Genomic DNA, 16,664 nt, shown 5'->3' with positions numbered 1-16,664 from the left:
AGGATATCTCAAGCCAAGAAGAAAAGTAAGAAGGAAAATATTTGTGGAACCTAAACATAAGAACATCTGAGGAACTTAAAAGATGTTCGACTACTGTGCCACAGAATGGAAAGATAGTCCATGATAGGTTGTTTTAACCACTGACCCTGTCTAGGTTTGCAGGCTTTACTTACTATGTATTCATGCCTAACATTCAGGTCCTCTGTAGAAGATTGTCCATATATATATATATATATATATATATATATATATATATATATAACATTATATATATCACCTTTTGTACTGTGAATAGGGATTACAAATGGCTTACACCCCAAGGATCCCTGCATTTATTGAACTGAATGACCTCACAGTAAAATTCTGTTAATGCCCGGGGCATGGGAGACACTTCCTCCCACTCAGACCGATTGCTATGGTAGACTTGCACTTCATCAGTGATTTCATCAGGGGCATAGTCGCCGCCTAGGATATAAATTTTATCTTCAATACCCACTGCCCCTGCATTAAAGCCAGCACACTCGAAAGATCCTTCACCCTTCCACACGCAAGTGTCGGGACAGAAGCTGTAAACTTTGTACGTGGAAAGGTCACAGATGTACAAGGTGCTATTCACTGGCACGGCTTTGATTAACGTGGCGTGAAAAAACTGGCCAAATTCTGCTACGAGTTCACACCATTGATCCGTGTCTGCGTTATACTTAAAGAAACAGTCAAGGGAAGGGTTAAAAGCATCGGTAATCTCCACTTCAGATCCGAGTACGTAAATGAAGGACTTGCACGCGCTTGCCTCAGGGTAGTATATCCCTCTTGGCAATGGTCCAACCGACTTCCATTCCTTAGTTAAAGGATTATAAGCCTCGACGTCTAGAAGACTCCGTATGTCTTGTGCTCCTTTGGTTTTCCCACCAATCACAAACAACTGATTGAGGGCCATGACGGAGGTGTGCATGGTTCTTGGTTTTTTCATGGCTGGTACTAGGACAGAGTTATTGCTTGAAGGACAATAGCACCAGGTTTGGTCGGTGGCTTCATGGTGAGGCTCAGCAATATGAAGCCTGACAGCACGACAGCAGCCACCTGTACATCCTCCCGTGATGAAGATCTTCTCTCCAAAACTAGACAAGCTAGAACCTGGAAGGTCAACGATATGTATCTGTGGAAGCTCCATCCATTTATCAGTTTTGATATTGTAGCAAAACGTATACTGCGTTTCTCCATCTTCAGCAGTTTTATGGACAAAAATATACTTCTCGGTGGTGGAAATGCGGGCGTCTGGGTATAACCCTCCAAAACTTTCCACGCATTGTATGGCATTACGGATCTTCGAGAAACAATCTGTGCTTCTTAATAATTGCTCCTCAGAATCTAAGACGTTTTGTAGAACAGATTGCGATAACTGATGTAGTCGGACTTTACTTATCAACTTTGGGAAAAACCTCTCGCGCTTTTCTGTACTATGTTTAGTCCAAGCGAGAATGGCCATGAGCACAAACTCTTCGTCTGGCACACTCAAGTCATCGTCCTCCAGACATTTCTCTAGCACTCCGACGTTCAACTCCATAAAGTCCGTAGATTGCGTTAGCAAAGGGAAATGGCGCAGAGCGAAGTGTAAGGCACGTTCAAACAGACGGGTGGATCCGTAGCTATCCGACAACGACAATAGCTGTAAACAGTTACTTGTGTCGATGGTCTTAATTAAAAAGTCACTACACGCCTTGGCAAGTAGAGGCACCTGGAGAAAGGAGGATATCTGAAAGAGCATATCCACGTTCTCTTCTGTAATCTCGGCTTTACCTGTGTAAGCATAATCCAAGAAGGTTTTGACAGCTTTTGGTGACAGATTGCTGATGGTGACACTTCCATCATCTCTTTCCTTCATATTTACTTCAAACATGGCCCTAGAAATGCAAAGGGAAACTCATTTAGTCAAATCAGAATGTATCATGGAACACAAGAGACTCTAGAGAAGTTCTTTTTATCCAACTCTATAAAATGGGCTGATTCATCAAGACTGGCGCCAGTCTTAAAGAGGTTTTTCGGGCAGAAAATATATATATATTTTTTTAGAATATTGGTGTCTCTGGTTGCTGCTGGCATCCTCTGCCTTTGTTTACAAGGTGTAGCTTCCTATTGTGCAGCTTCCTGTGTAGCTGCTACACTAGTTCCCTCTCACTCAGCCCCCACCTCACTCCGTTACAAAACTCTCCCTGTATCACCATGTCTAGTGAGCCCGCCCATCACTAGCCCCTCCCACTCTCCCTGTCTCACTATGCCTAGCTATCCTACCATTACTAGCCCCTCCCACTCTTCCTGTCTCAATATGCCTAGCGATCCCGCCCATTACTTTCCCCTCCCATACTCCCCCCGTCTCTCTAGCTAACTTATTCGGCCCACTGCTAGAAGACAGGGGGGAGTGTCCCCAGACACAGGAAGACTTGGTCAGTATTGAAATTACAGCCACCTATCTCTGCAATGTGTAGGAGATTAAATTACTCACAGACAATGTGCCCAGATCAGTACATGTGCTGTGAAGTTGAGGTCAGTACACCACATCAAGAGCATGTGCTGGAAAGTGAGGTGTGTGTACTTCAGCTTCAGTGGGCGCTATGCGCATGCGCTAATGTGCTGGAATAGACTCATCAGCCATTAAGTAGAAGTGTAGCTATAGTTTTTATCCCATAAATCCATAGTGCAGGTGAACATAAACTTTGTAATATACTTTGTTAAAAAAAAACTAGGCCTGCTTCACTTACATGTATCTTAATGCCATTGCTCAAATGTGTACCATAGAAGTCTATGGAAATGGGAGGAGGTGGAAAAGGAGAACTCCTCAATACAGAGACACAGCTGGGTTATCAGGAATTACTATACAGCTGTCTCCTGACAGATATGAGGCTGTCTACTGCATTAGATGAGCCATATCTCTGTCTCTCTCCTCCTCCCCTCCATAAACTTTATGTTATGTTCACACAATGGAAAAATTCAATTTGAAACTGAATTAATCTACTTGACCAAATTGCACATCAAATTACGCACCTGGCAGTCAAACTTTTGCACAACCCATTCACTTCATAAATGAATAATATACAGTATATGAATATAAGAAACTTTGTAATATATGTTGTTAAAGAAATATGTTTCATTTCCTACTTATTAGGCTGCTACGCATGGAACTCTATGGAGAGGGGAGGAGGAGGATAGTCACTGATTTATTGCATTTGTGCATTGGTAGCCTGTAATCTAAAAGCATAGCAGTGTTAAAGGAGCTACCAGGCTCACAGAGTAGCAGAATGTAGCAGAGTTTTCCAACAGCCTCCTCCTTCTCCCTTCTACATAGACTAATATGGAAAGAGCAACTCAGCTCAATAAATGGTGAAGGAAACAGATTTCCTAAAGAACATATATTACAAAGTTTCTTATATTCACCTGTAGTATTTATATATGATAAGTTGTTTTATAATTGGAGGTACACTTTAACAAAAGGATCATACCTGAAGAAGTCACTGCTAGCTGCCAACACGCAACGGTGGCATGGAATGGATTCATCCTTCACAATTATGCTGAAGTCAAAGAATATGTTTTGCTCTCTGAAGTTCTGCAGAATGGTTAATATTTGCTGTCCATGACTTTCTGCCACCAGGGAGAATGACTTCTTTTCAGCAGATAAGTATCCATTGCATACTGCTCTCCCGAATGAATCCATGCTGAGCCAGGAAAGGAGGGCAAGCTGGAGAGGACAAAAACAGAAGTCAAATATTTCTCAGTAGATTTGGAGCAAAATGACTTGGCTATGCAACAATAATAAAATATACACATGTACTGTAGCACAATATTCAGCTGCAAATGTACAAGAGTTAATGTAGAATGTCCATTCATTATAATTAGACACTGTTCCTTTAAATATCAGTGTTGGTTGGTATTGTTGCTCCCTGTGACAAAGAGGTATGAGATGGACAAACCTCTCAGGATTCATTTTGTTCGATTAAAACATAGTGTAAAATACTTTTAGGGTTCCTAGGAACCTATCTATAAAACATAGTGTAGAACACTGTCAGGGCTCCCAGGAACCTATCTATAAAACATAGTGTAGAACACTGTCAGGGCTCCCAGGAACCTATCTATAAAACATAGTGTAGAACACTGTCAGGGCTCCTAGGAACCTATCTATAAAACATAGTGTAGAACACTGTCAGGGCTCCCAGGAACCTATCTATAAAACATAGTGTAGAACACTGTCAGGGCTCCCAGGAACCTATCTATAAAACATAGTGTAGAACACTGTCAGGACTCCTAGGAACCTATCTATAAAACATAATGTAGAACACTGTCAGGGCTCCTAGGAACCTATCTATAAAACATAGTGTATAACACTGTCAGGGCTCCTAGGAACCTATCTATAAAACATAGTGTAGTACACTGTCAGGGCTCCCAGGAACCTATCTATAAAACATAGTGTAGAACACTGTCAGGGCTCCCAGGAACCTATCTATAAAACATAGTGTAGAACACTGTCAGGACTCCTAGGAACCTATCTATAAAACATAATGTAGAACACTGTCAGGGCTCCTAGGAACCTATCTATAAAACATAGTGTATAACACTGTCAGGGCTCCTAGGAACCTATCTATAAAACATAGTGTAGTACACTGTCAGGGCTCCTAGGAACCTATCTATAAAACATAGTGTAGAACACTGTCAGGGCTCCTAGGAACCTATTTATAAAACATAGTGTAGAACACTGTCAGGGCTCCTAGGAACCTATCTATAAAACACAGTATAGAACACTGTCAGGGCTCCTAGGAACCTATCTATAACACATAGTGTATAATACTGTCAGGGCTCCTAGGAACCTATCTATAAAACATAGTGTAGTACACTGTCAGGGCTCCTAGGAACCTATCTATAAAACATAGTGTATAACACTGTCAGGGCTCCTAGGAACCTATCTATAAAACAGTGTAGAATACTGTCAGGGCTCCTAGGAACCTATCTATAAAACATAGTGTAGAACACTGTCAGGGCTCCTAGGAACCTATCTATAAAACATAGTGTATAACACTGTCAGGGCTCCTAGGAACCTATCTATAAAACATAGTGTAGTACACTGTCAGGGCTCCTAGGAACCTATCTATAAAACATAGTGTATAACACTGTCAGGGCTCCTAGGAACCTATCTATAAAACATAGTGTAGTACACTGTCAGGGCTCCTAGGAACCTATCTATAAAACATAGTGTAGAACACTGTCAGGGCTCCTAGGAACCTATTTATAAAACATAGTGTAGAACACTGTCAGGGCTCCTAGGAACCTATCTATAAAACACAGTATAGAACACTGTCAGGGCTCCTAGGAACCTATCTATAACACATAGTGTATAATACTGTCAGGGCTCCTAGGAACCTATCTATAAAACATAGTGTAGTACACTGTCAGGGCTCCTAGGAACCTATCTATAAAACAGTGTAGAATACTGTCAGGGCTCCTAGGAACCTATCTATAAAACATAGTGTAGTACACTGTCAGGGCTCCTAGGAACCTATCTATAAAACATAGTGTAGAACACTGTCAGGGCTCCTAGGAACCTATCTATAAAACATAGTGTAGAACACTGTCAGGGCTCCTAGGAACCTATCTATATAACATAGTGTAGAACACTGTCAGGGCTCGCAGGAACCTATTTATGTAAGTGCCATAGGCTTCTTGTTATTTGGGAGACATATTTGCGGAGCTCCTGCATATTAGGCCCGGATGAACATGATGAACAGGAAAGCTGCGACATAATGATAATACACTGCATCAGCATAACATTGGGGCGAGACCGCGCTGAAAATACGGCAACAGAAAATGAAGAGGAATTTCTCTTCCTTTTCCACCATGTCAACCTAACCTTGAGCTACATTCCAATTCCTTTTCATTTTCGGTCTCCCGCCCGCCTTTGATCTTGCTGCTGTAATCTCTGCCTCCTATTAAATGGGGTGCAGCATGTACATTGTGTTGTGTGAACATACACTTACTTCTCATTTATCCACAGAAATCTCTGCTCTATGTTGATAAGTCAAGGAGGCGAACCTAACCGTGATTGACATGCCAGGAAACATGGCCGCCACAAAGGGCCCAAGCTCTGTACTGAGATCCACACTGTGATGGTAGGGATTGGTGACATGGCTGTGTACATGAGTCCTTACATATTCTCAGTTTGGGATGTGTTGCTCATTTCCGGGTACAATAAAAGGCATATGTAAAATTTCCTCCAACTGAATAGGTTACACTGACTGTGGAAACCTATTCAGCATCAGCAGTGTCTTCCCTTCAAAGCTTCCACAGCAAAACACACCCCAAACTGCAGGATTCACATTTTTATTGCAAAAGTTGAAAGTCATGGGTGAAACCTGTAGTAGGTGTGTGCGGACACAGTTTTTGATAACTACTTTCCCCACTGTTCTGAATGGAGTTGTGGTCGGGCGACTGGAGATAGACTAAGTACCACGCTCTGCCGTTGCTCTGATCAGCGAGAATGTGAGAGGTCGGAACGTCACTGCTCCGCCCGTTATTCCCTGTCTTATAGTAGGAGAAAACCTTCTTTCATGGAAACACCCCTTGTCCTGTACCACTATTCCTGTCGGCAAGAGGCATGTCCTAACCTCAGCTCACCTTGGTCGGCAAAGGAGCTGAATACAATGGTGAAGCAGGGAGCCATCTGCTCCCTGCTTCACCGTGCAACCCTTGTGCTCTTCTAGAGCTGGTGGCACAATGTGATCTCTCATCATTCCTGCAGCTTCCGGCCACAGAAACTTCAGAGAAAACAGCAGGGAAATGAAAGTATCTGGTTTTTATGTTAAACTGATGGAGTCCGTTGGGCAAGGACATTAAACTGGGGGCAGGTGCAGAGGCACATAGCGGGAGAGGGATGTTATTGGAATGAATGGCATCAAGTTTGCCATGGTGTGCTATGTGTAACGTAAATTCTGTCCTTTGACACTTGGGAAGTATACATTTTTTTACTTTATTCTCAAGACTGTGAAACTGCAGCACCAAAAAAAGTTCAAGAAAACGCCACGGCCCCATCACAGTCTTTCTGCTTCCATTATACCTATAGGGCAACTCCCAGCATGTCCGTAGGTATAATTGACATGCTGTTATTTCCAAAACCCCAACGGTTTTGGAAGTTACAGCATGTCCACTGAACCTCAGATTCTGGTCCAAACAACAGCTAGCCACAACTGGATGCCTAAGTAGTGCACCGGCATCTACTCGCGCCATTCCGCTCCGGATTAGGTCCAAATGAATAGACCTAGTCGGGAGGGAGGTATTGCCGCAGCTGAATGCCGCCTGAAGAAAGGGCAGGTCACTTTTTTCTGCAAAACGAAAAAGAGGAAAAAAAAAAAAATAAAAAATAACCGGCTGCCATTGATTTCGCATCAAAATCCAGCCCAAAAACCCCATCTGAACCCAGCCAAAAATATATTAATACACCCATTCCAAAATCAAAGTCCAAAAGAAACCATCAACAACAAACAAAATATTTTTATTTCTTCCACCGAAAATATTGCGAAACAGACGACACTAACAGCAGTTAAATCTGTCAAAAACCATCACCGTTGTGTGAATAAGGCCTTTACCTTTTGCGTTGATGTCACGCATGCAGTTTTTAAAGAAGTTTTTCAAATCAAAGCCAAAATTGGATCTGTCAGGAAGGAGCACTGCAAGCACTTTTTTTGTATTATTTTTAAATACACGTCTGACAAAAAAAAAAAAAAAAAAAAAAAAAAAAGAAACCCTGCATATACAACTCCCAGCTATAGCAATTACCATACATAACATTAAACAAAATAATTTAAGGGGAAAAACAAAAAAAAAAAAAAAAAAACTGTATAATTCTCTTATACATTGAAGATAGTAAATAAGCTATTGGTACTGTGTGAACAAGGTTGTATTGTTGCATTACTCAGATGACCATGTTGTGCGCCCAGTATGGACCCAGACGTCACAACTGAAGGGGTTAAGGAGCGGAGCGGTGCACTTCTCCAGCTTGGCAATGACCACCTCTAGTCCCTTGTTTTCTCAATGAAGGATGCAAAGATGGAGTGCCAAGACTTTGTCTTTGTGGAGAGTCCTGGAGCAGAAGGTGGTCAGCCTTTTGCTGTTTTACCAACTCCTGTACACTTTGTCCGAGCTGGTCCAGCCGGACGTTCATCTGATGCAATATACGATTCCTCCGACTTTCGACTTCTAGCACTTTATCAGCTATGGAATTATTTCCATCAATGCACTTGTTGAAGTGGACAAGATCTGAGCGCAGGACGTTTAGACTGTGCGTCATGCCCTTCCGAAACATCCTCTGGGTGGTCTGCAGAATCTTGAGTAGAGGTTCATCACAGAGAGATGGGGTTGGCGCAGTGCGGGGTGAAGGTTGTACCGTGGAGTATCTCACAGAATGGAGTTCTGGTCTTGTTTGGTCAACGGGACGTCTAGGCTGTAGTCCTAAGTGATCAGTGGAGATGTCCATAGACCCTACAGCACTCGATTCCTCAGGGAAGGTAGAACTTGGGTCTGGAAGGAATGACCACGAATCATCTACGAGACTGACACATAACTGTCCTTGTAGGGCTTCGGGTTTTTGTAATTTTTGGCCAGTCTGAGGGGTACACCAAGAGGGCCCTGTAATGAAACAAAAACGGAACAGTAGCAGAATTGACTGGAAGTTGTATCTATTTACTGACCAACGATCTATATGTAGATTATTATAGGAGGCACTGGGAGATGTTAGGTTTTACCCCTCAGTAGCCTCAGACTTTTTAGTTCCATAGATTTATGTAGACTAGATCAGAACTTACCAGACTATAAGGGTAAGTTCACACTAGGTATCCGCCTCAGATGGCTCCAATTGATTTCAATGGGAGCCGGTCAGTTCTTTTTTCCGGGAGTCGTTCGTTCCAGCTCCTGGAAAAAGCAGCAACATGCTCATTCTTTCAGGCGGATTCGCCTCGCGACATTCGCCTGAAGACACTCCCTCCCGACTAGACCCATTCATTTGGGCCTAATCTGGTGCGGAGCGTGCGACTGGATGCCGGTGCACTTTATTGCACTGTATTTTGGACACGAACCTGAGGCGGTCTCCACTTCATCTCAATCCTAAACCTGGGTAAGCCTAGGTTCACACCTGTAAGCAGAACTTTACTCTCTGCATGTTTCAAGTGAAACTGGGTCGACCCCATTATAGTCTATGGAATCCGCGGGTTTCTGCATGTAACCACTTTTTAAGCAGATTATGGTTCAATTTTTTTTGATCCATAAAAAAACGGAACTCAATCGCAGGTGTGAATCTAGTGTAAGGTGTAGAGATGAGCGAACACTGTTTGGATCAGCCATTCCAAACAGCACGCTCCCATAGAAATGAATGGAAGCATCTGGCACGTATACTTTGCCGGCGGCCGGTCGCCGTGCCAGGTGCTTCCATTCATTTCTATGGGAGCGTGCTGTTCGGAATGGATGATCCAAACAGTGTTCGCTCATCTCTAGTAAGGTGCAATACCCAACTGCTGCCTATAGACTTTCTAAAGGCTAGTCAATGCAGCCTACATTCACAGCATACAATTTTTTTTTTCCCCCTTTCAGTATAATTTTTTTTATTTTAAAGCCATTAACAGATGAGTCAGTAGATCAGTTATGTTGCAAAAACCAAGTGCACTTGTTAGATACCCAGTCTAGAATTACTTCCTTTTATCGATTGTGCCAATTTTTATTGGACCCATATTATGGAACTATGTACATTATATTACAACATAATATGGCCACGGTTTTGCAGATCGTTTTTGCCACATATTTCACTGCTTCACCTCTCTAAGGACATTTTAAGTCATATGGGTGAACACCCCATCAAAAAAACCATATCAAGGGTGTCAAAAACTGCAAGCTGTTTTGTTGCAGGTATCAGTGCCCTCCACCATTGCCCTAGCTATAGTGTTACATACAATATTACAATTAAGACAAGGCCCCACATTGCAAAAATACAGCTTTTTTTGTTGTTGCAGATTTTGCTGTATTTTTTTTCTTTTTTTTGAGCCAAAGCCAGGAGTGGATTGAGCTGAGAGGAAAAGTATAAGGACTTCCTATATATTTCACTTTTTTTTATTTTAATTTTTTTTTTTTTTTTTTTTTTTTATAGTCACTCCTGGCTTTGGCTCAAAAAAACGCACTAAAATCTGCAAAAAAAAAAAAAAAAAAAAGCAGCTTTTCCGCAACGTAGGGCCTTAGGGTGGATTCACACAGTGCAGTTAAAGCCGCATACAGTTCCTTGGAGGGGTTGGTCTGATTTTTTTTTTTTCTGACCTATTGGTAAGGGTCCCCACTGGTGGCCCCTGCATGGATCAGTTGTAGGAGTTGCTTCTGACACAGATACTATACACAGCATGGAGCTGAAGGCAGTGGACTCCGGTCCCTGTATAGTGGTGTTGGCAGTCAATGGGAGCGGAGCTGCAGTAACCGCACCCGGCCACTATACAGTGCACAGAGTACGGTGTATTGTGTATAGTATGGGCAGCCGGATACTGCTGATCCACACAGGGCGGGGAGGGCATGAACAGCACCATGTGAATGCACCCTTAGTAGGCAGCAGCACACTTACCAGCCGTTTCCTCTAGACGCACCATATGAGGATGTTCTGAATCAAAGAATTCAATCCCATCAATGACTTCCGCTGGCAGAACTTTCTTGAGCTCCTCTTCGTACCGAGTGTAGTGGACCTGGAAGGCAGACGTTCCCTTGTGATTTTTCTCTTTGTCGAGTTTCTTTTTCAGCCGTCTTCTGATCCAACTAAACCTGTTCTTGCAGTGGCGGATGAGGCGCTGCTTCTTCCCCACGGAGTTGACCGCATCGCAGATCTCCTGCCACATCTGACTCTTCCTCAGGACGGGGGTTGTGGCCTTGTATTTGCCCAGTAGCTGCTCATACATGGGTATTAGTTTGGACACAAGGGTCATGTTCTCAGTATTGGAGAACCTGAAGCTCCTCTTGCCCCTTTTGTCCTGTAGAGGCAATGGGTTTGCTTGCGTTTCATTGGCAGGTTTCACAACTTGTCTGGATTTCCTTAGTCTACGTCTTCTTATCCCCTTCGCCTCTTCATTGTCTTGCCTTGTCAGCTGCCGATTTGACTGACTAGCACTATCCAGACCCAAACTGGCCAGATATAGCGCTCTTGAAGAATTTGCACCCCCTCTATTCCTTTGTCGTCTCATGTTTCTCCTGACATAAAACTGGATCAGGAAAGACTGCGGAAATATAAAAGCAATCTGTCTCCTTGAGAACAGGTGAGTTAATGAGACTGAGTCTACGAGTCACATGTGCGGACTGAATCCTGCCATCGAGCCCGCTCACAGAATGTGAGGATCGTATATTACATTATATACGGTACATTGTCACTGCTTTTAGGCCTTATTCACATGGACGAGAAAAACTTCCATCATCTGCCAGTTTATAAAACATATTGGGGGGGATTTTTTATTCCATCTACTCCAAGTTTTTGGAACAGATGGATGATAAAGTGGCACATTTTTGGTGCAATGCCCTCTCCTGCGCCAATGTTCAACACATTCCCCATTCTGCACTTGCTTCCCATTTTTTGTGAATGTGGGTGACAGGATGATCTGGGACATGGACGCCATATTTATTATAACTTGCAAATGTATTCTGCTATGCGTTATACAGGAACTCTACGGCTAAGGCCTCACGGGACGTCATGCAGCAATAAAGCACTGCGGGAAAAACCGTGGCGGGAACGCATTGCGGTTCTTCCTGCAGCGCTTTAAACTAAAAGTTTGCAGAGTTTTCTGCTACAATTACACTGATTGGGAACCCACTGGCGCTTCCATAGGTATAACTGACATGCTGCGATTTCCAAAACCGCGCCGGTTTTGGAAATCATGGCATGTCTGCACAGCAGTTTTTAACGTAAAGTGGGCATGGGATTCGCTAGAACATCTGGTATATCAACCCATTCTCACAGTCCTGAGGAGGTTGTCAGTTACCTCTTTGGAGCAATGGTAATGCCCTCCCTCCTCCAAATAGCTCATTTACATATTAACAAAAATGCTATATCTCAGGAACAGAGACAATGATTCATCAATCTATCTGCAGGGCTGGGGTGATATGCTGGGGTCTGCTGACACTAACCTATCTATCTGCAGGACTGGGGTGATATGCTGGGGTCTGCTGACACTAACCTATCTATCTGCAGGGCTGGGGTGATATGCTGGGGTCTGCTGACACTAACCTATCTATCTGCAGGACTGGGGTGATATGCTGGTTCTGATGACAGTAACCTATCTATCTGCAGGACTGGGGTGATATGCTGGTTCTGATGACAGTAACCTATCTATCTGAAGGGCTGGGGTGATATGCTGGGTTTGGTGATACTAACCTATCTATCTGCAGGGCTGGGGTGATATGCTGGTTCTGGTGACAGTAACCTATCTATCTGCAGGGCTGGGGTGATATGCTGGTTCTGGTGACAGTAACCTATCTATCTGCAGGGCTGGGGTGATATGCTGGTTCTGGTGACAGTAACCTATCTATCTGCAGGGCTGGGGTGATATGCTGGTTCTGCTCACAGTAACCTATCTATCTGCATGGCTGGGGTGATATGCTGGTTCTGGTGACAGTAACCTATCTATCTGCAGGGCTGGGGTGATATGCTGGTTCTGCTCACAGTAACCTATCTATCTGCATGGCTGGGGTGATATGCTGGTTCTGGTGACACTAACCTATCTATCTGTGGGCTGGGGTGATATGCTGGTTCTGGCGACACTAACCTATCTATCTGCAGGGCTGGGGTGATATGCTGGTTCTGGTGACACTAACCTATCTATCTGTGGGCTGGGGTGATATGCTGGTTCTGGTGACACTAACCTATATCTGTGGGCTGGGGTGATATGCTGGTTCTGGTGACAGTAACCTATCTATCTGCAGGGCTGGGGTGATATGCTGGTTCTGGTGACACTAACCTATCTATCTGTGGGCTGGGGTGATATGCTGGTTCTGGCGACACTAACCTATCTATCTGCAGGGTTGGGGTGATATGCTGGTTCTGGTGACAGTAACCTATCTATCTGCAGGGCTGGGTGATATGCTGGTTCTGGTGACACTTTCCCTTTAATTGTCCCTTGCTCTGGACAGAGATATTATAAAGAATTAAGAAAACTTACTACAATAGTTTAACAAATACACATTTGAGGAATTGTGAAACTGTCTAAAAGCAAATCTGTCTTTGTTGCCCAAAGCAATAATTCCTTGAGGCAGCGCATATACCAGGGGCTTTGCTATAGAGAGTGTCGAGATAGCAGTCACTATTGGCCCTGGGCACTATGGGGGCCCCATAGACTCCCCTGCCACATAAAATGTGCCACTATTCCTAATGGCATATGGTAGGTAGTGGCCCCATTGCTGATTTTGCATCGTGCCCAGAACTTCAATTTATAAGATTAAATAATCCTTTATTACTCCCCCCTGACATGTACACATATATACCTACTGTACAGTCACATGCAGTATATACACACACTATCATAAACTTACACACATATATATATATACACACACACACACACACACACACACACACACACACACACATCATACTGAACATTCAAGAGGGACACGTGTATACACACACAGAAGCTGCGTATATAGTCACATACTGTCTGCACAGATATACACGCATCCTCACATGATATACACATTACAATAGGGTTAATAGTAGACTGACTGTACCTGTGTGGGTGGTGGGCAGGCAGGCGGGCAGGCAGTGTCAGGGCAGGCACAGCTGCTGTATACAGCTGCATCGGTCACATTTACATGGCTACACAAATAGCTAACATTGTAACAATGTATCAGCAGCCTCATCACAGGAGGATCAGCCAATCAGGAGGCCGGGTACATGCAGACATTGTTACCCTGCCGCTCACTGGCGTTCATTCCAGCCTTTCCTATTGGAGGATGAATTATTGGAAAGTATTGGATGGAGGGAGCAGTGTACACATCAGCCTGCAGGCCTGCCTGTATACAATGCCAGTGCAGGGGAGGCTGCTGGTCTCATAGATGGTATAGTGAATTATTCATCACAGCCTGGCACTGTGCTGGAGGGGGAACCTATGAAAATGGCTGGAAACATTGGAATATGTCATTAAATATTAACATTCTGATAATACTACGCTTCATTGTGTGGATCAGCTCTGTACTGTATACTGATGTAGCAAAGTTGTGTTAGTCAATATAGCAGAGTGGAGTTAAATTTTGGTGCAAAAGACTACATGTAAACCTAGTCATGTACACAGCAAAGCTATAGACCCTGCCGAGTAAGAGACAAGCACACAACTGTGAGACCGAGGCGTGATTAAACAGTAGTTGCAACATGGATGACATCCAAGCGCCGTCTGTGTCAGCCTTCCTCCCAAAATGCTCAATCTTCCCAGCAGATTTGGGCATTTTCCCACCTCCTGAGCTGTTCTCTGGTCTGTCCCTCTCCCTGTCCCTCCATTTCCCGATTCCACGGAGCTACCAGACGACTTTCTGTGTCCAGATGCCCAAACACTGGAGCCTCCTCCATCTCCTGTTGATTTTGTGGTGGTTGACCAGCAACCTACACTCAGTGACGATGGCGTGACACAGTTGCCATCAGGGCAGCCTGTTGCCATGTGCGGTGTGCAGGAGGAGGAGGCGAGAGAGGAATTGGCAGAGGAGTTGGTGGACAACGAGGACACTGACCCGACCTGGACAGGGGGGATGTCAAGGGGGGAAAGCAGTGTCGATGTTGAGGGAGGTGAAGTACCAAAGAGCTAGAGGCAGAGGCATGTCCAGAAGCAGAAGTCAGCTGCTTCGCTGAAGCCAGGCCACACCCAGAATGGCCCAAGATGTTCCCTATCATAGCCAGCCCAGAAAAACTTCCCCATTGAGGGCACGTTCCTCGATGGTGTGGAGATTTTTCAAGGAATGAGGAGGACAAATATAGTGCAGTTTGCACAATTTGCCACTCAAAACTGAGTAGGGGCTCTGAAAACAACAACCTTTCGACCACTTCCATGCGCCGTCATTTGGAATGCAAGCACTGGACTCTGGGGGAGAGCAAACCCAGGACAATTGTCGTCCGGTGTTGGCGCCACTGCCTCTCCCACTGTTGCCAGTGTTGGCGCTGCAGTCCAGAGCACCAGCCAGGACACCGCAACATCTGGCTCTGCCACTTTGAGGACTTCTCGCTCATCCTCCCGTGTTCCTGTCTCAGCTCCTTCTCCTGCACCATCATGCGCCTCCTCCCAGCAACCCACCATCTCTCAGAAATTTGAACGCAGGCAAAAGTACAGCGCTACCCACCCACATGCGCAAGCCTTAAACGTGCACATCTCCAAACTCCTGGCCCAGGAGATGTTGCCGTTCCGGCTTGTGGAAACTCAGGCCTTCCGTGACTTGATGGCAAGTGTGGCACCTCGCTATGCCGTCCGTAGCCGTCACTACTTCTCCCGGTGTGCCGTCCCTGCCTTGCACCAGCACGTGTCACGCAACATCAGGCGGGCCCTAAGTTTCGCTTTGCACAAAGGTCCACTTGACCACCGACGTGTGGACATGTGCATGCAGACAGGAACGCTACATTTCACTGATGGCACACTGGGTGAATGTAGTTGAGGCTGGGACTGGGTCACAAACTGGGCCGGTGTACTTCGTCTCCCCGCCTATCATTCCTGGCAAGGGCTCTGAACAACACCCTCCTCCTCCGTTAAATTGACCCCAGCTACCTGCTGGAAACGTTGCAGCACTGGTGTGGGTAGACGTCAGCAGGCCGTGCTGAAGCTCATCAGCTTGGGGGTCGGACAGCACAATGTCTCCGAGGTGAGGGATGCCCTCCTTGATGAGACAGCAATATGGTTTGAGCCGTTGCACCTGGGCCCAGGCATGGTTGTGTCTTATAACGGCAGGAACCTGGTAGCAGCACTGGAGCTTGCCAACCTCCAACACGTTCCATGCCTGACCCACGTCTTTAACCTAGTGGTGCAACGTTTTTTAAAGAGCTGGCTTTTACCAGTGGTGTAACTAGGAATGGCTGGGCCCCAAGGCGAATATTTGACATAGCCCCCCCCCCCCCCATGACCCCAACCAACCCTCACTCCTGCACAAACTGCATTCCTGCACACACGATTATGCCCCATAGTGGCCCCTGCACACACTATTATGCCCTATAGTGGCCCCTGCACACATTATTATGCCCCATAGTGACCCCTGCACACAGTATTATCCCCCATAGTGGCCCCTGCACACAGTATTATGTCCCATAGTGGCCCCTGCACATAGTATTATGCCCCATAGTGGCCCCTGCACACAGTATTATGCCCCATAGTGGCCCCTGCACACCGTATTATCCCCCATAGTGGCCCCTGCACACAGTATTATGTCCCATAGTGGCCCCTGCACACAGTATTATGCCCCATAGTGGCCCCTGCACACAGTATTATGCCCCATAGTGGCCCCTGCACACAGTATTATCCCCCATAGTGGCCAGTGCACACATTTTTATGCTCCATAGTGACCCCTGCACACAGTATTATGCCCCATAGTGGCCCCTGCACACAGTATTATGTCCCATAGTGGCCCCTGCACACACTATTATGCCCCATAGTGGC

The 16,664-nt window shown here is 45.1% G+C and overlaps 1 protein-coding gene across 1 annotated transcript; it reads right to left on the bottom strand.

Annotated features, from left to right (window-relative positions):
- Positions 1-224: 224 nt before the first annotated feature.
- Positions 225-13,881, bottom strand: KBTBD3 (kelch repeat and BTB domain containing 3). The gene is made up of 3 exons (XM_075266125.1): positions 13,768-13,881; positions 3,495-3,730; positions 225-1,901 (listed from the first exon to the last, which is right to left on the bottom strand). Exons 2-3 carry the CDS (start codon positions 3,704-3,706, stop codon positions 299-301), a joined length of 1,815 nt encoding a protein of 604 aa, XP_075122226.1. The 5' UTR covers positions 3,707-3,730; positions 13,768-13,881; the 3' UTR covers positions 225-298.
- Between the last annotated feature and the right edge of the window lie 2,783 nt (positions 13,882-16,664).

The sequence above is a fragment of the Leptodactylus fuscus genome, chromosome 2 (genome assembly GCF_031893055.1).
Source record: "Leptodactylus fuscus isolate aLepFus1 chromosome 2, aLepFus1.hap2, whole genome shotgun sequence".
NCBI lineage: Eukaryota > Metazoa > Chordata > Amphibia > Anura > Leptodactylidae > Leptodactylus > Leptodactylus fuscus.
The sequence above is the reverse complement of the archived record's forward strand: the minus strand, read 5'-3'. Positions and strand labels throughout refer to the sequence as shown.